The following is a 22,448-nucleotide window of genomic DNA, read 5'->3' on the forward strand; positions in this document are numbered from 1 at the left end:
GAATCACCTGCAGGCTTTCTGCGGGATACGGTGAACGAAGGCCGTGTTCCTGGCGTTCCTGCGCAATCATGGGACTAGTCAAAGTGCTGAGCTGCTGCGTGGGTATTGTCTCCTTGGGAAGCCGCATGTTTTAAATAGAATACCGCCTTTTTGGCTGGCTGGCTTGCTATCCGTACTACGAGGGGGAGAAAGGTCTGGTTGCTATATACCATGGCCATCCATCCGGCCCACCCACGAGCAATCGTCACACGCATATTTTGAAGCGGTCAAGAATTTGCCTGCGCATCCCAGATATTCCCGCTGGTCCACATAGTCGTTTTCATGGCCGCACCACGCTCGTTCTAATTACTGGAATATTAATTCTGTCACTCGCTATATCACAACAGCATAATACCGCAACAATACCCTAGAGAGCATGATTGTCCCTCTACTCATCGCGAGATCCGGGGGAAACCCGGACTCCGACCCCGTAGCCGCCGACTTCACCGCCGGACCGACCACCGGCGGCGGCGGAGGAGGCCCCAACCAACAAACGCTCATCATCGTCTCCACCATTCTCGGCTCCTCGTTCCTCCTCATCATCGCCATCGCCGTCTACTTTACAATCATCCGCCGCCGCCGCAAGAGGCAATTCGCAGAAGAATACAAAACTGCATGCCTTCGCGATCCCGATCTCACGTGGGAGGAGTACACGCGGCGAACGAAGCTGACGCGGTCGCGCATCATGCTAGCCGAGGAGGAGCTGAGGGACACAATCATCCGCAAGTCGCTCCAAAACAGGTCATCCGTCACCGTCACACCCATCGCCGTCACTGCCGCCGCCGCCGCCGCCCCGGACACGCCCACGACGCCCGTGTCGCCGCCGGCCAGGACACGGTCCAAGACGTGGCATGGTCGCAGCAGGTCCCGGTCGAGCCTCGACGCGGAGGAGGGTGAAGGGCTCCTGATGTCTCTTCGCGGCGATTGGACCGAGCACGAAGCGCGCGTCGAGAGGACGTGGCAGCTCCTTCACAAGAAGTACCCGACGAGGCGGGTGACGCTGCCGGTGGAGGAGGACTCTGGCGGTCCGATACGGCCGCCCACGATACGGCTGAAGACGCCGCCGTTGCTTTCGCATCCCATGTTTCGGGGGTGGAATGGGGAGAGCACCGTCAAGCATTCCAGCGTGCCGACGGAGCTGGAGAAGATGAGGCCCGCGCAGATTTGAAATGGGGTTTAATGGAATGCGAGGAATAATGTTTCATGTGTATAATGTCTACGACGTAGTAACGAATAATGGGATTGGCCCGGATCTGGCCCACGGCGCGGCGTTTGATCAAGGTATATATGGTTCGTCTATGCTACGGTTGGATATGAAGGAACCTAGGCCATAGACTGCAAGATTTGACATCTTGGAAACATCAACTACAAAGCTTTGCCCTTTCGTCTCTCGGTTCTCGTCACATTCGATCCCTGCTGCGGGCAGTGACCGTCAAAGGCCCCGCCAGATCACTCACCCCAACGCTGATCAGCTCTGGCAAAGTCCCACGGAAGCTTCCATCCGCAGCGAGTCTTTTCTCCATCGGATCAGAAAGTTGAAACTCAAAGTCGCGCAGTAATGTGCTGGTTAGCTTGTAAATGTTGGATTGCGCAAGCGTTTTGCCGAGACACTGGCGACCGCCCAGGCCGAAATGCATCAGATAGCGGGCGCGTGTAGCCGTCTCTGGCCGATCCCATCTTGACGGGTCGAAAATGTTGTGGTCTTTGCCCCATACTTGTGGATTGTGATGGAACGAGTGGTTGCAAACTGCGACGGATGTCTATTATACAAGCCGTTAGTTGGATGCCTTTCTTCTTATGATTGCCTCATGAAGACAACAGCAAATAAATGCTCGGGCAGAGCTATAAAGGGGGAGGGGTTCGTTGTCGGCTTACCCCTTGCTGGATATGGCGGCCTGCCACCATAATGCCTTCGGGAGCCATCACACGTCTCGCCAGCGGCATCGTGAAAACGGGTGTGATGCGGTAATTCTCTTTGACACATGTCCTAAGGAATGGAAGAGAGGTTTCTACTTCTGTAATCGAGTAGGCTTCTTTCCCGTTGTCTAGCGATGTCATGTTTTCGTCAATCTCTCGCACACACTTGCCGAGTGCTTCGGGATTGTGAAGCAGGTTCCAGAACAGCAGTGTCGTTGTCGCGCTGGTCGTATGCGTTCCAGCAATGCTGTGGTGCCAAGTCAGCGACCTGTGCATGTTTCCTCGCATGGGTTTCGACCTACATCATTCCAAATGCTTCGGCCTCCAGATCGACCCTCGCAATCTTCTCTCCGGTATCGGGATGTCGGGCCAAGATGAGACTCGTCAAAATGTCCTTTCTCTGCACTTTGCCCTTGTTCTCGTCTTCTTCAACCTCTGCCAGTCTTCTCTGAACACACTCGGCCGCCAACCCAGCGCACTTGGCTCGTCCTGCAAACAAATCATGCAGGCCGGCGCTGGGTACCCTCGGTAGCCATTGCTTGAGCGTTGATGTCATGGCCGGCCAGGCGCCCAAGGTCGAGCCAAGAAGAGTGTGCGGGATGACTGGAGGGACACGAGACTCGTCATCCGAGACCTGGACCCCAAAGGAACGACTAAAGGCTAGCTCGCCGAGGACGTCGATGGTGTAAAAGTGTAGGAGTTTCTTGAGATCAAAAGCCTCCCCCGTCTTTGCGAACCGAGAAATCTTGTTTCGCAGAATCTTAATGTTCTGGTCCAAGTATTCCTCCATGCCCTTCACGCTGGTAATGGAGAAGCTGTGCGACATGTGACGTCGCCTGATGGAGTGCAACTACATATTGTTAGCGCGGAATCCGTTCATTATACAGAGCTGTGTCATCGCCCCTACCTCTGTAGACCTCATGCCAAAAATGTTTGGAGTCTTGGACCCAAAAGCGTCGTAGTACTCCGTCTTTGGCATTCGTTGGCCGCCTTTTTGATAAACCAGTGGTACGACCTCTTCGGCGGTGATGCTCAACTTGTCCGGCCCATACCGCACGAACTCCCCGTATTTTTCGTGAAGCTCGGTCAAGTTGTAAGGTTGCTTCAAAGATAAAAATTGATTGACCTGCCATAAATCCGTGAGAGATGCCCAAAATGGGCCTGGATAGGCGGCCAAGGGGTGGAGGTATCTCTGGTAGATGACATAGACTATGGCGCCCGTAATGGTGAGCCCCAGAAGCAAGCCAGGAAATGAGACTGGAAGATGGTCTGATTGAAGGATTGAAGATCTCATTGCAGCTTGAACTCATTAGTAATTTGATAATTTGCAATCACGACGGCGGGAGATGTTGGTGAAGGAATTGCACTGTTGATGTCGCTGCAAGTTCCGGCCCCGCGTTATCAGTGCGTCAATACCATCTGAATCTGAACTGCCGAGCTCTCCCCGCACCATTCTGCCCGCTGTATCCGAAACTTGCTGGAGAAGAGCGTTCACTTGCAGCCTTGCACTTTTCCGAGTCTGAAGTCGGGGTAGCTAGATGAGGGGCAGCTTCCAGGCAAGGGTGCTGCTTTTGAGCTCGATTCATGTAGTTTGCTGACTCTCCTCGATGTAACTCGGTGAGGCTAATGATTTTGGCAGGCCAGAACACCATTTGACGCATCACTGTAGGATTGAATCGGTCCCTGAGGGTTTTTATATTACTCATCAATATGAAAATCCGTCTTGAACGTGTCTTGGAGGCATCATATTGCCGACACCACATGCCTCATTTGTGCTGTTATGCCTGGATGTAGGATGGGGAAGAAGTTGGAAGGACCACGTTTGAAGGGTATACAATAAGCTATGGGGACGGAGGTCTCGAATAGCTCACTCACGTGCCCTAGGCTACGGCTTGGCCTGCTGAATATGCGAAACGCGTCGAGATGCATGACAGCGCTCAGTTCAGTGTGCACATTTGGCTGCTCGTTGTTACTCTCGTCTTGCGTCGATTGTTGACAACATCTGAATCGCGAGTGCAAAAGAAGAACAGCTCCTATGCTAATTGGAATTTCAATGTTTCCTAATTCAAAATGCGATTATCTTTCGCCTGAACGTGCAGATTTGGAATCCGCAAAAATAAATCCGACCTACGTAGGGATCGAACCTACAATCTTCACAGAGTGACTAGAGAGCCGAAATGTGACGCGATGCCATTTCGCCAGCAGGCCTGGGCTATGCAAAAGGGGTCAAATTTGTGTATTATATAGTATAGTGGTGGCCCGTGCTCAGACCCGTTCAGTCCATCTCTATACACTTTCCTTTGATGAATAAGTGGATAGCAACTGTTGAGACTTTTGCTCCAGCCCCAGTTCCTTTGACCATGCTGCAGCTCTGAAAGATGAAAGAAGGTTGTAATTTGATAAAAAAGGCTCACCATCTCCTTGATGTGGCGGCGAAGGATGGAGATCTGCACCGTGCGCATGCGGGTGTAAGACGAATTATACGGGCCGCTCCGTCTACCGGCGGACACCCGCAATTCCGTTGGTGCTGAAGCCTGCCGGCATGGCGTCGTCTCCGTTAAACGTCGCAGGACACACGCGTATGTAAGTGCTACATCTTGTACATAAAGCGGAATAGCTCGGGATACTTCTTGGTTTTTCCAAGGGCTCTCTTGTTTTCTCGATTCTCTTCTGTCAATTACCTATTCACCTCCCGAATCATCGTCAAATCCCCACGGCACTTCTTTCTCAACCGCTACAATGACAAGTATCCGCAAAGTGGTCATCTCCCAATACGGCGACGTCGACGTGATCAAAGTGGTCACCGATGTCTGCCCTCCACCATCACCCGGCGAAATCCAAATCACCACAGAGTACTCGGGCTTCTCCGGCGCCGACGTCAACATGCGCAAGGGTATCTACCCCTTCATGAAGAAAGCCCCGCTGACGCCAGGCTACTGCCTCGTCGGCACCGTCCGCGCCCTGGGCCCAGGTTCCAAGAACTTCCAAATTGGTGACGTCGTCGCCGTCCTGACAAAGTACGACTCCGAGGCGGAGCTCGTCAACCAGCCGGAGAAGTACTGTATCCGGGTGCCCGACGGCGTGGACCACCGCCAGGCGACGGCCCTCATCTGCGACTGGAATACCGCGTACGGCATGGTGATGCACTCGGCGCGGGTGTCCAAGGGCCAGCGGGTGTTCGTGCACGGCATGAGCGGCGCCGTGGGGTACGCCCTCATGAAGCTCGCGCAGCTGCAGGGGGCGACGGTGTACGGGACCGCGAGCCAGCGGAACCATATCGATATTCGGCGGGAGGGCGGGATTCCCTTTGTGTACAGCGACAAGAACTGGATGCGGGAGATGGTTGGGCTGGGGGGCGCGCACGCCGTCTTTGACCCGCTGGGGTTCGAGAGCTTCGACGAGAGCTACAGCATTCTTGCCGAGGACGGCACGCTCGTCGGGTTCGGGAATAACAAGGCGTCGTTGAACGAGGGCGGGCCGGCGCGGAACCCGATGGGGGCGCTGTTGAAGTTGTTTGCGAGGAATTTGAACTTGTTGACGATGAGGAGCACGACGTTTTATGCGTTGAACCGGGACTCGGCGACGTATGTGCCCAACATGACGGCCTTGTTGGATATGTTGAGGACGGGGACGATTACGGTGCCGATCAAGTGTGTTTGGGACATGGAGGATATTCAAACTGCGCATCGGCAATGGGGCGGCGGGAGTGGTGTTGGATCTCTGCTGATCAAGGTGGCCAAGGACTAGAAGCTGAGCTGGATATATGATACGATTCTCTATTTCCGGCTGGGAGTGCGTGATGGGAGTGGAACTACGGAGTTTGGTTTGGTTTGCATGGTTTGGTTTGGCTCAGAGCCAAAGTGCGCATGTAGCAGAAATGACTTTGCTTTGCTTTGGTGGTATAACGGGGGATTTATATGATTGGGTTGATTTAGAGAAATAAATGAAATCGCAAGGTGATTACTTAGTTAGCTACTCTTCCATACCTCCAAATATTCGCCCTCCATGGTAAGCTTCCATTCATGGAGAGTTTCGGAGCACCCGCGCAGCGCCCGGCCCTCCACTTGAGCAGCTGGGCAGGCTAATGCAATTGAGTTGATCCCATCTTTCCTCGTGAAACATGAAGGTTCGCGCTAGTGCAAAGGCATGATATGCACCAGAAGAAACATTCTTCATTTGATCTATTCATGTCTCGGCGCGTTTCCTGGTTTCACATGTGAATAAGAGGCGAGCAAAAATCAATGCTGTGCTGTCGTGAGTGGAACACCCCACCTCACATCGGAGCTCTCACCCCGATGGGTTGTTGGCCGCCCTCGGTGAGTGTCAGGCGAGCTGCAGGTGTGCCAAATGCGAAAAGCAACGGCGGGATTGGCCCGGCAGACGCCGTTGTCTGGGTGCCCGACCGACAAGCAAAAAGAAATAGGTGGAAACGGAACGGAGGACGGAACGGAGGACGGACTTCGGGTGGGAGATGATCCATGCCGTCCGGCTGCAGCCAATTACAGAGTATGCCCCGTGCGTGCTTACCTTAGGTACTACTTCTTGTAGGTACCTTACCCCGCCATGGAGCCATTCCGCATTGCGCAAGTCGCAGCTGCAGGCGCAGGTTGTTCAGGGCTGTCAGGCAGCTTTCCCACCGTGTCACCTCAGCTTGCCAGTTCCAGGCGCTCCTCCTCCTCCCCCTCCTCCCCCTCCTCCGAAGATGCCGACACAGACGATGACATACCATAAAAGTACGTACCTCTGACCTATGCAACCCCTCCATCAGGTCCTCCAGATTCGGGCGACCCAAAAGCACCCAAAATCAAGGGTGCGCTCGGCCGCTGCAGACCCAGACCAGACCGGACCATGTCTGGACCGCAACTCTGAGTCTTGTTTTCCTTGCTTTGCTTGCTTGTTCTCTACTGTGTACCGTACCTCGCCTTACCAACCTACCGTAGCTCGTGCCCTCCACTTTGAACAGGGAGCGTGTTCGGATAGCTTCAAAGAAACCACCTCATCCCTCCACCGCCCCATCCCTCGTCCGCTATCTTGCCTGACCTTTCTGACCATCCTTACCCTGCCCTAACTCAGAATACCAGAGTACCAGAGTACCAGAGTTCAAACCGCAGCGTACACTCTCCTCCTACCAACCCTTCCGATCGCAATGACGCCGCATGCATAGCTTCAGTCACTCCTACGAGGCCCCGATGTCCAGCTGACCCTACCGACGAACATCGACACTACTACTCTCGACCTGCTTCTCCTCCTCCGCCCGACTGCGCTCTCCTACAAACGTTCCTCCGTCGCCCCGCCCTGGGTGGCTCCCGTCCCTCCGACCCCGCCGCGCCAGGCATCACCCCGGCTGTGCCGTCTCACATGCCAGGTCGCACGCGACGTCACGGTCAGCTTTTTCAACACGGCGCAACGAAGCTCTCGTCCACCTATTCCTCCTGCTCACCTGCCCCTCAAGCGACCAGCGCTGCGCTGTGGGTCGTCTTTGTCCCGCCGACACCATCCTCATGCCTCTCAAATCTCCTCTCCAAGGCTACGACCAAACCAATAATCCCATAACCGCAATCATGGCTACCGACGTCCACAAGAAGACCGATCCGAAAGGCGATGCGAAAGTCCCTGCGCCAGCCCCAAACGCCGGCCTTGTCAGGAGAACGAGCGATCCCCATCCGGCCGGCCGCGTTAAGCACAGTCTGTTGATACAGGTGCTTCGAGGCTTCTCATTTGGTCTCTATTTCGCTGCTTGTTGTCTCGCGTTCGTTTCCTCTGGCGACGCCTTGCCCGCTTCTTTTGCGACAGCTTTGTGCTAACTACCGTCGCATGCAGCATCATCACCACCCAGATCATGGGCGTCCCGCTATACTGGGTCAACCGCGACATGTTCTACTCCTACATGGCGCTGACGAAACAGTCGTTTGGCCTGACCATCACTGCCATGACACACATTTGGAGCAACACTACGATCCGGATAAGCGGTGATGCGTCGATGAACCGTCAGATCCAAAAGACAGCGGACGGCAGGGTTCAGTTCAACTTTCCTGAGCGTGTAGTCTTAATCGCGAACCATCAGGTACGAGACTGCTGGTTCTTGCGACACAGACGAGAGGGACACTGACGGTGATGGACAGATATACACCGACTGGCTCTACCTCTGGTGGGTGGCCTACGCAAACTCGCCGAGCATGCACGGCCACATCTACATCATTCTCAAGGAATCGCTAAAGTACATCCCCGGCGTCGGCGCCGGAATGATGTTTTATGGCTTCATCTTCATGTCGCGCAAGATGTCGACCGACCAACCCCGGTTGGCGCACCGACTTCAGAAACTCAAGAAACAACACGTTGGCGCCAACGGGAACAAGTACCTCGATCCCATGTGGCTCCTGCTCTTCCCCGAGGGTACGAACCTGTCCAACAACGGCCGCAGGAAGTCAGCAGCCTGGGCCAAGAAGAACGATACTAAGGACCCAGAACACGTGCTTCTACCGCGAAGCACCGGTACCTTTTTCTGCTTGAACGAGCTCAAGGGTTCGCTCGAGTACATTTACGACTGCACAGTCGCGTACGAAGGAGTTCCGTAAGTGAAATCTCTTCCCCGCATTCGTTTGCGAGTTCTTTGCGACACGCACTAACAGCATTCCAGCCGCGGCAAATTCGGCGACCAGTTCTTTACCCTCACGAGCACGTACTTCCAAGGCCGCCCTCCAAAGTCGGTCAATTTCCACTGGCGCCGCTTCCGCATTGCCGACATTCCTCTGGACGACGCCAAAGTTTTCGACACCTGGCTCCGCGAGCGTTGGTACGAAAAGGACGCCATCATGGAGGAGTACCTGTCCACCGGACGATTCCCCGCCAGCCAGGATCTCAAGGGCGGCTTCCTCGAGACAGAGGTCCGGCTGAAGAGCTGGATTGAGCTGGCCCAGATCTTTGTTGTAATTGGAATTGCCGGCCTCATCTGGCGCATGGTTGTCAATGCTTTCACAAGATTTGCTTCGGTTTTCTAGAGCAGAGAGGCACGGCATCCTCAAATGACTCGAAACACGCTTTCCATCATGTTAGGACTGGTTCCGGTTCAATCGGGATTGGGTAAAGGTACATATTTTCGGCCAAGTCATTGCCACAGAGAATATGAGTTGGCGAGTGATGTTTGGTTTACAGAGATTTGGTTTGGTTGGGTCTAAATTTGCCAGCGCGGTTGGTGTACCCGGCGTTCCGCTCTTCTTTCATACAGACTACAGTTATCTACATCAGAACTTTGATCAAGGGCTCAGCGCCTCTGGCCTATTTTTTCCACGTGGACGCAAAGTCTAATAAATGAACTACCATTTGTCAAGTCGTTCGCTCCCATGCAGGTTTCGTGAGATTATTGGATGGATCGCCCCGGGTGCTTGAGTCTTCGCCGAGGCCGACATCGACGTCGGGGCTTGTACTGAGCCGCCGTCTTACTTCCCTGCAGCGTCTGGGTGTCCGCTGTATCCGTAACGAAATTTGATAATCCCCAGAGGAGGTGCCGGTTGCCAATGAGGACTTTGGTCATGGAGCTCCTCACGCTGGCTGCGATCTGCGCGTTGCTTGTGCCGCCAGAGGTCACGCGTTACCCGATGAACTTTGGAGACGGTAAGCGCCGGGACCGGTCAGATGGTTCATGTAGGCCAGAATTGCTACCTGTTGCCATCCTGCGGCAGGGGTTTAGGAGGAGTCGGTGATGTGATACAAGGGCACGTGTCGAAGGCCAGGGTCCGGGGCCTGGTTACGGATACTACGCTGCTACCCTGTCCGTTGACCTTGACTATGTTGTCGATCTACGAGTAACATGACTGACTAGGTTGGCGATGATCTAGTGGAGTAGGAATTGTGGGTGCAAGACAGGTCCGTGGATGTGCGTACCAGGTTTCAGTCTGAGCAGCAATGTTGCTCGAGGATAGCACCCTTGAGTCTGGAGGGGCCTCAATTGCCCGTGGATTCAGTGCGGGAGCAACATTTGACTGTGTTGGAGTGTCGTTCTCAGTCCAATCGGAGGCATCTCCGTACCTTCACGAAGGTCACATATGACGCCCCATCGGCCTGGTGGTTGAACGCTGCCATGTCCATGGCGCCACTTCGAACCCGGTCAGGAGATTCTCGACCGTTGAGAGGTCTATAGCATCTAGCCCTGTTGCTGACCCTGTAGAGATGACGATGCTGTGATGCGGCCGCATACGCCAATGAAAGAGTTTGAGCCTGGAGATGACTGGACATGTGTTTAAGCTTTTCTCCACCACTACCGACTTCTTTTGTACAAGTAGCAAGGGTATAGGGTTACAAACGCCACGAGAATTTCAGTAACCTGATGAACTCTTAGCAGGACTTCAACAGCGGCCGTCTGGTTCCAAGGCCTGGGGCGCCAAGATGGCTTCCTCTGCCAACCAAGAGTTGAATCTCGTTATTTATGAGTGCCATCTCTATAGGCGCAAATACTACCTTGCCTACAGTCAGGGCATGTTTAGCCGAATAGCTGTTAATGTGGCGGTAAAACATGAAGTTTACGGTTGTGGCTCGGATACTTGTATGAGATGTACCCAGGGGTTGATTGGCGAGGCCTTCTTCTCACAAAAGTCCCGGAATCAAACTTGTCATGTCACGGTGACGGAAGAAGCCCGACTTGGAGATCGTATTGGTCAGGCAAGCAAGCTCTTGAGAACGGCGGCTGGTAATGAGTCCCCCCCCCCCGGGACGATTGTGTTGATTTTCAGTATTATCGTTCCGCGTACACGCTGGACATGATCAAAGGCAAGGTCCCATGGCTACGGCCGTATGCATGCGATTTGGACGTCTTACCGTCAAGTCGCAAGTAGATTGATGATTGGTTCCACTTGCTGCGGTGGACGAGGGTACTTTGGACCCTTGGACTTCCCGTACCGCGAAAGTCGGTCTGTTCCCATGTCCTGGGATGGAATGTTGCATGACTCGCCACTTTCGGTAAGAGCCTGTCAGTCTACCTGGCTACTTTACCGAAGGCTTGCGGGCGTCAGGCATGGGACATCACTGGAAGGGGTTCCAAGTACCAACGAGGAGCAGAACAGAAGAGGTGGATGATGAAGAAGCGAAACATGGGAAGGAAGGACTTGAATACGACTGAAGGTATGTAGGCCAAAGCAGTGTTTCTAGATCAACGACAAAAGATCAACGACAAAGTGATTTCGGCCAAGTTGAACAGAGTCTCTTTGGAAGCCAAAATCCCACATTGCAGAGGTTTCTCCTGGCACGACATGGATCTCCCCAAGGATGTCAGCTTGCGGCCTCTGGTGTATGGCCCGCCTCCGCCGAAAACCCCTGCGACTGTACTTAAGGTGTGAAAGGATCACCGCTTGAGCAAAGGACTGCGAGGATTGCGTCTAGTGTCTGTCACGAGACTGATGCGGTCTTTCATGTAGCGTCATTTTGTGAATTAGCCGTGGAGAATCGAGAAGCTGAGGACGTCGGATGACGGTTCCCGTTGCGACGTGTCTTCAATCTCTTGTATTCGGCAACGATTCTGATGAACACTTGCTGCGGTATCGTGATGTTCTCTTCCAACTCGATGACAATGTTGGATCCTTCTTGAAACAAGTAAACCCCTGGGCGTTCACAGAGCTCCTGTCTGACTGTCGGATATAAACGGCTGAAAGCTCTCTCCTCATCGTCGGTCATCCTTCGATACTGGCGTTGGCTGTCCCCCATAGTTGATCCAAAGGGATGATGATAGGTCGTGCTTTTGTAGCGCGTTGTTGAGCTTTTTTCGGAATGACATGCCCTTTGAAAGCCTGAAGTAGCATGCGCCGTGGGCCTTATTTATCTAATCCTCGATGATGAATTGCACCCGTGCCCCTGATAGATGGTAGCACGCTGCCTAGTTTCATTGGACAAACTCACGAACTCTTACTTTCAGCTCTCTGACAATGTTGAAGGTTGAGGAATGGGAATCGGCTTCCTCCATGGAATAGCGGAAAGGGAGTCCGGCTGTCCAAGTCATGCCATCGACTGGGTCCGAGTCATCCAAATCGGTGAACAGACCTCAGACCCCACGGTCAAGGCGCCTTGGTCAACGGAAAACCCTGTAAGCGACGCGCAGGGGCAGCCACCCCCATGTTATGAGGCGTTCGTGGGCACGGCCAGTTGGGCAGAAATTCCTACACGCCCAACAGGGCCTCCTACAGACCCTTGCGAGATTGGACGCGAGACATCAAATTGGATCGATGGGCTATGGGGATAGTACACTGGGCAAGCCACGATCAGCAAGTAATGAGTCTTGATGGGTCCCCCGACCCGGGACCGTGTCTTTGCGCCCCTCCCCTTGTCCCCCATAGTTCGTGCTTAGTTCCATCTCACGCCGGGTAACTTCCATACTTTGTTGAACTGAAAACAACACAAGAATGTAAGATGATACGAGGTAGAGTGAAAGGGACTGGATGGTTCACTCAAGGCTCGCTCCGTTCGACAAGAGATGAACTCTATGATAATGAGCCTACATGTGTGTATTGCAAGGTTGAACCGGCAAAGCCAAAGAGTGCTTTCCTCCTCGAATTCCAGTCATGCTTATCATGGTTTGAGAGCCATGTCGTTGGGGCGAGCTAAAGCCCCATCGCGGGTAAGCTTCCGCAACTTAAACGGGAGTCCAGGCCTCAAATTAAAAAAAAGCTTAACCATGCGAGCTCCGCGAGGGCCAAAGTTTCATGGGACAAGGTTTCTAATGTGCTTCCATCGTATTATTGAAATATTTCCTGCCCGGCTTACTCTGCTATTTGCTACCATTCGTACATGTCGTTGCCGTACACCACGGAGGAATTTTCCAGTCCGGAAACTCCTCGGCAACTTCGCGCACTGCGATTTCGATCAACCTTTGAAGGTCTACACAATACTTTTCAGTTTTTCCAAAAACCACAGCCGTAGCATTGCTGCGCACAAACACGATTCCCTTCAGCTCAGGCATGCGCAGTGGAAGTTGACGAATGGTCCGCGTAGCCAGTGAAGACACTGCACCCTTGACGATTCCATTGCTCATCACAGAGTCGTCGATAGCCAAATAGCGGACGTCTCTCAAGTCGGACGGGTCGCACATGGACATGGCAGTAAAATATTGCGCCGATGACGCCATGAACCCCCTCACTGGACCAAAGTGTAAAACGTCGATTTCGGGATTAAAGTAAATTTTTGGCGGCCCGGCCATACCGAATCTTAACTTGCCGTAGTATCGTATGGCCTCTTGTCTCGATTCGCGGCACGCGTGGAAGAGGGCTGGTATTCTCGCCGGGGACGTTCCCCAGCTGGAATGGGCTGTATCGCATCGGATAGAAATGGTTCGGGTGGTTGGAAGGCTAAAACGCCAAGTCATCACTCGGACCTGAGTTGGGAGCCTGGGAAAAGGATTCTTGAATATTGTAACTTGTCAGTTGAATGGTCTACCCAAAGTATGCCGAGGTGTGGAGTTGCCTTACAAACTCCATGTCTGCCGCACTGTGGTCATCTCCCAACATTGTTGCAGTTGCGGTTCGTGTAAGCGGGAAAGTGATTTTACTCAAGTGAAACGAAGGGAAGGAAGGTCGTTTTCATCGCGATTGTGAGATCATGAGATGGGATTCTGTCACGTAACAGTGATATCGTCAACGCACGAAGTTTTAACATCGATAGTATTGCCTCGCAAACTTGCTGATATTTTTTTATCGCATGGCAAGCGACATCTTAGCTAGAGCCCGGGTCGTGTCATTGGCACCTTCTGGCGAGCGGAGTTTATCCCGCGAGGGGAGGACGACAGTCTTCGACGAGTCTGAGAGACTATGGTTTGCCTCCCAAGCTGGAGACATACATTTACATCAAACCGAAGAAAAAGAAAAAGGAAGTATTGAGAGATCCATTCCTCAGATGACCATTCACCAAGACATATAGATAATTCGCCTCTCCGGATCACCATTTAAACTTCGATGGTACGAGATGGCTCTCAATTTGCCCTCAACCAACAGCATCCCTATCATGAGTACAATCACATATCATATTATTCTACTGGTGCCTTCGCTCACTCGAGGATACGATTGGCGCGTGACGATGTGCTTGTTATCAAATATGGCCAGGGTCCTTGACTTTAGACTGTGAGTACTAGCCACCCACCACCTGATCCGAATAGACCGGAGCTCGAGTCCAAGTCAGAGACGGACTCATTGTGACAGGGAGAGGAATAGACACTTCCTTAGTAACATGCAGTTGTGCAGCATGGTAAGGGTTGGCCAGACCCACAGTCTTGCGCTCAGGCAAAAATAGCAAATGACGAATCGACACTTCGTTAGGTCTATCCAAGTTGAGACACTGGCACAGAACTTGCAGGGGCATTGAGGCTTGACGATCCCTGTTCTGTCAGCTATCAGAAAAGAGCCGTGCTGGGCTGAACTCTACCTACAGCCACGTACATGTGTCCTAGACATCAGATTGGAACGCTTCTCCCAGTCCCAGCCGCCTGGTCCGAGGATCCTCCGTCGATCTGCCTAGCTCGGGCACTCGGCCACTAATTCTGGCTTTTGAGCAGGAATTCATGGAATTTTGCCCATTTAATCTAGAGGGCGGCTGGTGAAGATGGCCTGATTTCAACCCATATGGGAAAGGTCGGTTTCAAGTCAGCCCAGTAACTTAAGCCCTCTCGAGCCCTCTTAGCACTCCTACGGTGTATCCGAACGCCAAGTTCGTCATTGATGACCGTGGGCAAAAGGGAAAACAACACCACGAGACATGACGTGGCTAGCTTGCCGTTCCCTAGATACAATGCTTAAGAGTAGGAGCACCCACACCATTGTAGCAGGCTCTGTATAACGATAAGCCATGGTCCTATCTACTACGATCACCTTCAATCATCAAATTGTGTGCGATATTGTTCCCCGACTATCGATAGAACGACCAAAGCGACTTGAATGGTTAGAGTGATGTACGCAATACGGCAACATCATCTCTCACAGCCAGATACATACGGCAAGCCTGTGGTTCAGGATGCATGATAATCAAATCTCGTGCCTGGCCATATGGAGCTCAACCTTCACATTTTGACCATGTTCTGTGGATCCCGGAGTGTGCGGCTTACGCTTGGCACGTCAGTGAACATAGTGTGGGAAATATAGTTGCACCACTACTCGAATGCTTGGCACGCATCATGTGGAAATCAGTCAACGTATCCGTACAACGGATAATGGTACTTTGGGCAAGATACGAGGTGTAGCAAGGTCAGTGATTTAGCCCGGAACAGAGTATGGCCGTAAAACAAGTTAACTCCACCTATGTAATACAACATGGGTGAGACAGGTGGAACCTCGTTGGGCCAGGGTCACAGATTCGGACACAATTCCGCTACAGGTCTAGGGTTGAAGGGTTCGTCTATGTATGTGGGCAACAGTGGCAGTCAGCATACCTACAACTTACAAGTCTCCGACTTGTATCCGTAGCTTGGTCGCACTTGAGTAGTACGGGCCCGGGAACTTGGCATTGAGCCCCGGGCAATAGAAGGAATGAGGGGTGGGCTAGCCTTCCCTTCCCCAAAGCCGGGCCTTGGACTGGGATTGCGGCATTTCCATACCCTGATCGTCACAGTACTGGTGAAGTTACCCCACAAAAGAGTTCCCTTGTGTAACCTCTTACTCGCCCATGCTGCTGGAATTTGTTGACGCTCAGGTATCTGAGTCAAGGTCCGTGCCGTCTGCCGTTGAGTTCAGGGTAACAAAGGTTACGAGATGAGTTGTGACATACATTCCGACCCCAAGGTTCAGTCCTAGATCTTCCCCAATATTTCTGTAGAGAGAACGAAGTCCGACAGGGATGAATTGCTTACGGCGGTAAATATTGGAGCAGTTTTAGTTGACTTCACTTCTCCGTTACGGCCCAAGCAACCTTGATCTTTTGGGCGGAGCTTCACGTTCCAGTCGTCATGGGAAAGACCAGAGCTGACTACCTCCTTTTGAGGCATTTGTCAGAGAGTACGCTGTTTGTTCCCTCCATAAGATAATGCTTGTTTCTCAGTCAGCCTCATGATCCAGGACTGGCCGGTGATGTATCGGCAAATATCGGCATTTGACAAGGTTGAGCAAAAAGCAACGGAAGATGCCCAAGGTCATTTCTTTCATGTACGCATCAAAACCTTTTTATCTCCCCTTAGAGGTCGCAGTGAGGCGATGACATGGAAAACCAGGAAGATTTTGATCACAACGACTCCGGACATTCTCACTCAGGACAAAATCATTTACAAATTAATGTTGAGCAGATCAACTGTCTTTCCGAGACTCAAACATCAATATCCTAGCAATACAACAACACGACCACCAATAACATACGCCATGGAACGTTATCCTTGTGTCAACAGATACAAGTACACCGTGAATTGTTCATCTTGGGTTTGGGTATACCGTGCTCGGTGCGAGGACTGCGTAATAGTAAGCATCTTGGGGAGACAGGATATTGAAGGAAGATTCTGACATTGAGTAGTACAATCGATGATAAGGTTAGGGGCTTGAAAAAGAGGTGGACTGTGATGTCCAGATGCGGCCGGAAGGCAGCTCTTAGTGGGGTGTACGATGACTAGAAGATTCAATTTACCAAGGCAACACTCGCAAAGTCCTGAAATTTAGCATTCGCAACCACATTTATTGAAAAATTAAATCGATCCGAATATAGTCGTCAGCATGCAAGGGCGTGTTACGTTCGTCTGAGTGACTACCTCGGCAGCAAAACCAGGAGTACAAGTCGAGTTGATCGTACTCCCCTCCTACCTTGTTGTCATCAACCGTCTTGATATTAACTTCTGTTTTCGAATTGGTGAGATAATTCAGATAGCATAGCATATTGGCGAGTATCACCCAAGTAACATGCCAGCCTGAGGATACACTTCTACCGGAGCACCTGCTCCGGTAGAGGCTCTAACAGCAGGGTAGACGTGCGGTCTGGGTCTCGTGCTACTCTCATGGCGCCAAAAGAGATGGCGTTAAGCGCGGCAGGAAGCTAGGGACTAGTCAAAAGTATTGACAAGGTGTAATCCCAATTGCCCCCTGCTCGCGTGTCTTGTAATTGTTGCACAACGCTTTTGAAATCACGAGTTCACCTTGCGTACCTACTCCATCATCTCTCATCAAGTTGGAAGCGGAATCGAGTAAGGGTATTGATGCCTCTCAATTGGGCTTTTCGCGCGGTGTATACGAGATTAAACTCCTCTTATTTTGTGAGTTTCAATCCATAGGGGCATCATTGTAGTCTGTCGTTCGAAGTGGCTGAAATTTCAAGTATTAAGCACCGCTTCGGGCAACCAAGACGACTAATTGACTTCTCAAATCTGAATAATGAACCTGGAGGATATCGTCATTTTGTTATAGCTTTCGCGAGCAGTACGTGTGACCCAATTTGCTTTGAAGGAGATGGGAACTTACATGTACCCTGTTCATTTGCTTAGAGATGCATAGCAGTCCTGACCTCGACACCATATCATCCCGAATTCTGAAATCTTTAAGTCTTCTCTCTAACCAAACAATGAGATACCCTAAAGCTGAACAGTGGACCTTTCCACGTAATACTGACTCCCATTCGTGCCCAACTTGCTCGTTTCAACGCCTTTGGCCACACCAATAAGTCAAGACTATGTAGTAGAGGGTGTACATTTATGATGAAGTCTTCTTTATCAAAGGTCATCAGCCGCCCTGAGTCTACCTCTTTGGACTTCAGACGGCCAATCCAAGATTCAACAGCGCTAGTTAAAGCAGACGCAACCTACCTTGCAGCTGGGCGACTGGTCACGGGTGTGCATAGAGCACAACCTGATCTTGATGTATCAAAAACGAAGTGAAGGCCAGAGAATTGAAATAATTATAAGCTGAGCAAGGAGTCACATCGGCGCTCAGTACATTTAGGAAGTCCAGGCGCGACCGGGTCACTCATTGCCTCAAAGTCATGCGACACGGCGGTTTTGATCCTAAGCAGAAGTGTCTGTTGGCGGGATTGACTTGGGTACGTAAAATAGTAAGTGGCCTGTACAACGCGTATTCGTGATGTAGAAATTACTCATTGCTCTGACGAATGAGGAATGAGCGGCTAACGGCTCGACTAAGGCCGAGTTTCTTTTTTCCAATGCTGTCACTCCACTCTGAACTTCGTCTCACACTCCGATTGCTCCTGCATATAGTCTATAAGCTATTAAAGCCAAGCATCGTCCTGGAAATGGCATCCGCTGATCCTGATGGGACTGGCCCGCTGATACCGGTGAGGTAGTTCAGTACCACTCCAAGACCTCGTCATCATCGAAGCCCGAGACAGTGAGGCGAATGAACCAAAATACGTCTCCTTCTACCTCATTACGGACGAAGACAAGCTATGGTTCGGCCAGAGCTCCAAGAACAAGCGAGAGCCTTCCATGGTCGACTATCGCTTGGCTCTAAAGCCAGTCTCTGGTGAGGAAGTCTATCCTGTAATTCCTACTAGCACCGAGCTCACCATCGCGGCAGAAAATTTTGATGATTCAGTGTACGTCGTACGCCCCGCCTCAATACCTACAAAAAAATAAAGGGCACACTTGTTTTCATGATAGTTGTCGACGAAACCCAAATCATGAAGAAGGTCTGCAAAACTCAACATCCGAACATTTCTAAGTACAAGGGCTGTCAGACCAAACGCGGCCTCATCACCTCCATTGTGCTCAAGCAATACCACTACAAGTTCTCTTAATAAACCTGACAGCAAGGTTTCCAGCATCTACCTTAGACAAGCAAAAGTTTGTGCACGCTAAGAGACAGCAGCCGCATACATACACTCACTGGGTCTGGCATATAATGATATAAACCCGGACAATATAATGCTGCTGAAGAATGACTTACCTGTTCTCATTCACTACGGGTCCTACGCGCCATACGGACAGGTGTTTCAGTCTTTAGATACCAATGGATGGTGTTAGAAGGTATTCTTCACATCGGAGAGGGACCAAGATAATTTCGCTTTGAAGAAGATGAGATTTTGGATACAGAATACACCTGGTGGGATAGGTGCGACAAGATATGGTGTGCTCGACGTTTCTGATAGTACTAAACGCGACATTAATCCCATACAGCGAAGTTGCCAATGGAATCTCACTTGAAAATCTCCTTGCCAAGTCTACAATTTCGTTCCTGAGCGAAGACCATCGAGTCTTAACTCTAGCAGTTGATGAGACCAAGATGAATACAAGTTCATCATTAGAGAATTATGGCAAACCTGTCAGCTGGGGTCAAGTGGAGCCAGGTAATACACTCGACAGAGAGGATATTATCACGTTTGTTGTTGAGTGCCGCCAATGGTCACCCGTTGAAACTGGCCATGTCGTAGACCACCCATCAGCTCTATTCAGCCAATCAGAAGTGGTGGATCCACTACAAAGGGTATCTAAATTACCGAGGCTCAAAGAGCACGCCTTTTGTCAGGCTGGAGGAGGCAGGGGCGACATCTGTCGTACAACACGATGTTGAAACATTGATCTAGGGTGGATCGGCCAAGACACTGAAATCTTAGAATTCCGGCTGCCGGTCGCCTACTTCGTTGCCCGAAAGATCCGCAGCCCGGGCGATGCGTGGTCGGCGGAGACAGACACAGCTTTAGATGACGCGGACGTCAGCATCATGCTGCGATTCAGCCACTCGCCAGGGTTTTAGCCTCTTGGCGTTGTTCCCACCGCAGGCCCCAACTACCATCAAGTATAACGTAACGCAAAACAAGTCTATTCAAAGACACCTGAGCAGGAGAATATGGCCCCATAAGACATATCATCCCTAGTAATGAAGACATTTCCTCGCCAAAAGGGCAACCGCAGGTAGGTTGACGTGATGACATGCTAGCTGGGAAAAATACCTAACCAGACTTCAAATTGGAACGTTCTTATTCTTCCCAGAACTTTGTTTGTCCTAACCCCCTACAAAGCCATTCAGCCGGCCCGGTTGATGGGTCTTAAGCCTTGGAACATCGGCTGCCGGCTTCAGGCACAGGAATGCGACTCACGGGACGGCTTCGGAAGATCGATCACGACACAGCCCGCAGCCAGTTACGCAGGCATAATGTGGCTTAATGGCTATTGGCCAATTGATATGTGCTGAAAGATGCGACTAGGATCAACGTGGCTAAGAGAATACGAGAGCAGCAGTATCCTTACTGTCAGGGCGAAATACGTCTGCCTGGCAGGCTGACTAGCATCATGATCCTACAGCCAAACGTCGGCGACAACTGATACTTTGCTGCCATCTAGGGTGACGAAATCAGCTTTTGGCAAAGCCGGGTATCTCAAAATGAAAAGTGGTCTTTCAATTGAGGTCCTACAGATTTCTTGAAATACGTTGCGTTGCCTTGACTTTCGAGACGACATGATCTCGATATGATTCCAAGCTCACAAGCAACTTACAACATCACATTCTTCAAAAATTCATAACATCGGTATAGGGAATTAGCTCTCATTCAGAGTTAAGAACTTTCATTACCATGGTGTCTTCTCTTCTTCTAGCGGGGTCTCTATTCGGCCTTAGTCAAGCAGTCTCCGTGCCCTTGTCTACTAGAAGTACAAACTCAACCAAAGCGTTCAGTTGGGTCGACACAAAACCAACCAAAGACCTGCAATACTACGATTGTGGTGACGGCTTCCAATGCGGCCGTCTCGAAGTCCCGCTCGACTGGTCAAACCCAGACAAGAACAGCACCGTGGCCATCGGCATCGTCAAGCTCCCAGCCACAGTCCCGAATGACGACCCGTCCTTTGCCGGCAGTGTTCTCATCAACCCCGGTGGTCCAGCCGTTTCCGGGACCAACTTTGCTTACTCCTGGGGGCCCACATTGCAAAAAGTTCTCGGCCAGGATCGCAACTATGAAATCATCGGGTTCGACCCTCGTGGCGTCAACACAAGCACGCCTCACAGCGACTGCTTCAAGGGAGACCAATTCGCCCGTAGGCTTTCTCAGGAGAGTGACTCCGTTCTACCGCCGATTGATGACGCCCTTGGCTTCCATTGGGCTAGTGCGACTGCTAAGAGCGCGCTCTGCGAAGAAAATGGCGTTGACAGCATCTGGGGCCACATGAACACCGCGTCCGTTGCTCGCGACATGGTCGAGATTATTGATCGCATTGACGACCTGCGCTGGAAGGAGTCAGGCAAGACCAAACCCAAGGATGCTGAGGCAGCTCGCCTGCAATACGTTGGCATTTCATATGGATCCTTCCTAGGTAACGCGTTCGCGTCCATGTTCCCAGAGCGTGTTGAGAGGATTTGGATCGACGCTATCGTTGATGGCGATGATTGGACTGCCGGTGTAAGTTTTTTTTCTATGCATCTTTTCAATGATTCCCTCGAATGTTAATTTATCTGTCAGACTTTCCGCAATGACATCAATGATGTCGAAAAGATTGTCGACCAATTTTACGAGGTCTGCTTCAATTCAGGGAAAGATTGCCCTCTCGTCCAATCATCCGACAAGTCCGGTCCAGACATCAAAGCCCGTGTTGCCGATTTCCTCGATGAAATGGATACCAACCCCGTGTCCTTCAGCTACGACGGCCGCCCATACCTTCTCACATCCTCAATCATTCGTCAAGCGATCTTCTCCGCAATGTACAGTCCGTTGAGCTCATTCGAGACACTTGCTCTGCGTCTCAGCGCCCTTCTGAATGGCGATTACTCCATTCTCGTAACCCTCCTACCCGCTGATTCCATCAAACTCGTCTGCGACCTCCCCGATGGTGACGAGCTTCCCCAGTACAACTGGGACTCGGACGTCTTGGCTGGTGTTCTCTGCACTGATATTGTGGACGATGTGGCTGATCGTAACATCTCCTTTTACGAAGACATTGTCAAGTACTTCAAAAATCAATCCGAGACAACTGGCACCGGTGTGTCCGGAGCCATCCCGATCTCCTGCGCCGGCCGCAAGATCCGTCCGCCTTACGCTTTCACAGGACCATTCACGAGCCCTGCCGCAAATGCCAACGACTCCAAGGCCCCCGCTGCACCGCTTTTGATCACCTCTAGCCGCTACGACCCCATCCTCCCCCTCAGAAACGCCTTCACTGTGCAGAAGGGGCATCCCGGGTCGGCTGTGGTGATTCAGGAGACTTCCGGACATGGCGCAACCTCCAACCCGAGTCCGTGCCTTGTCAAGATCGTTCGAGAGTACTTTTACGAGGGTACTGTGCCCGAGAGCGGAACCGTCTGCGAGTCGGAATGTCATCCGACTATTCCTGCTGACAAGGAAAACTGCACTTCCATTCTGAACTCCAGAGACGTTGAGTACTTGTTGTCTCCTTTGGGAGAATTCAATTGGTTGTAAAATTGGTTCTAGCTGCACTAGCCAATTTTTGAATACTTTCCCCAATCTTGTCTATATAAATGTAGTCTGAACACAGAGCATACGAATTGAGGCTTTTTATCTCATTCTGACAAGCGTTTTCTTCGTAAATAGTGAATCAATCAAACCACCACTTTGTCTTATCATGCCAGAAGTATTGAGCATTTGAAAGGAGACTT

At 51.5% G+C, this 22,448-nt stretch overlaps 8 protein-coding genes across 8 annotated transcripts; 5 read left to right on the forward strand and 3 right to left on the reverse strand.

The window, feature by feature from the left end:
- Positions 1 to 415: 415 nt before the first annotated feature.
- CORC01_00859 (uncharacterized protein) lies at positions 416 to 1,207 on the forward strand (the record flags this gene model as incomplete). Its single annotated transcript, XM_022612515.1, has 1 exon — positions 416 to 1,207. One exon carries the CDS (start codon positions 416 to 418, stop codon positions 1,205 to 1,207), a length of 792 nt encoding a protein of 263 aa, XP_022481132.1.
- A 232-nt stretch (positions 1,208 to 1,439) lies between these two features.
- CORC01_00860 (isotrichodermin C-15 hydroxylase) lies at positions 1,440 to 3,250 on the reverse strand (the record flags this gene model as incomplete). The annotated part of the gene is made up of 4 exons (XM_022612516.1): positions 1,440 to 1,799; positions 1,915 to 2,203; positions 2,259 to 2,806; positions 2,864 to 3,250. The coding sequence occupies 4 exons, from the start codon at positions 3,248 to 3,250 to the stop codon at positions 1,440 to 1,442; spliced, it is 1,584 nt and encodes a 527-aa protein (XP_022481133.1).
- Positions 3,251 to 4,695: 1,445 nt separating this feature from the next.
- Positions 4,696 to 5,703, forward strand: CORC01_00861 (zinc-binding dehydrogenase; the record flags this gene model as incomplete). The annotated part of the gene is made up of 1 exon (XM_022612517.1): positions 4,696 to 5,703. The coding sequence occupies one exon, from the start codon at positions 4,696 to 4,698 to the stop codon at positions 5,701 to 5,703; it is 1,008 nt and encodes a 335-aa protein (XP_022481134.1).
- A 955-nt stretch (positions 5,704 to 6,658) lies between these two features.
- Positions 6,659 to 8,954, forward strand: CORC01_00862 (acyltransferase; the record flags this gene model as incomplete). The annotated part of the gene is made up of 7 exons (XM_022612518.1): positions 6,659 to 6,689; positions 7,030 to 7,046; positions 7,121 to 7,424; positions 7,483 to 7,705; positions 7,777 to 8,020; positions 8,079 to 8,527; positions 8,594 to 8,954. The coding sequence occupies 7 exons, from the start codon at positions 6,659 to 6,661 to the stop codon at positions 8,952 to 8,954; spliced, it is 1,629 nt and encodes a 542-aa protein (XP_022481135.1).
- Positions 8,955 to 11,355: 2,401 nt separating this feature from the next.
- Positions 11,356 to 11,619, reverse strand: CORC01_00863 (uncharacterized protein; the record flags this gene model as incomplete). The annotated part of the gene is made up of 1 exon (XM_022612519.1): positions 11,356 to 11,619. One exon carries the CDS (start codon positions 11,617 to 11,619, stop codon positions 11,356 to 11,358), a length of 264 nt encoding a protein of 87 aa, XP_022481136.1.
- A 1,087-nt stretch (positions 11,620 to 12,706) lies between these two features.
- CORC01_00864 (uncharacterized protein) lies at positions 12,707 to 13,442 on the reverse strand (the record flags this gene model as incomplete). Its single annotated transcript, XM_022612520.1, has 3 exons — positions 12,707 to 13,242; positions 13,310 to 13,322; positions 13,404 to 13,442. 3 exons carry the CDS (start codon positions 13,440 to 13,442, stop codon positions 12,707 to 12,709), a joined length of 588 nt encoding a protein of 195 aa, XP_022481137.1.
- A 2,829-nt stretch (positions 13,443 to 16,271) lies between these two features.
- On the forward strand, positions 16,272 to 16,409 carry CORC01_00865 (uncharacterized protein; the record flags this gene model as incomplete). Its single annotated transcript, XM_022612521.1, has 1 exon — positions 16,272 to 16,409. One exon carries the CDS (start codon positions 16,272 to 16,274, stop codon positions 16,407 to 16,409), a length of 138 nt encoding a protein of 45 aa, XP_022481138.1.
- A 4,006-nt stretch (positions 16,410 to 20,415) lies between these two features.
- CORC01_00866 (uncharacterized protein) lies at positions 20,416 to 22,251 on the forward strand (the record flags this gene model as incomplete). Its single annotated transcript, XM_022612522.1, has 2 exons — positions 20,416 to 21,237; positions 21,298 to 22,251. 2 exons carry the CDS (start codon positions 20,416 to 20,418, stop codon positions 22,249 to 22,251), a joined length of 1,776 nt encoding a protein of 591 aa, XP_022481139.1.
- Between the last annotated feature and the right edge of the window lie 197 nt (positions 22,252 to 22,448).

Source organism: Colletotrichum orchidophilum (genome assembly GCF_001831195.1).
Source record: "Colletotrichum orchidophilum strain IMI 309357 chromosome Unknown Scaffold_4.1, whole genome shotgun sequence".
NCBI lineage: Eukaryota > Fungi > Ascomycota > Sordariomycetes > Glomerellales > Glomerellaceae > Colletotrichum > Colletotrichum orchidophilum.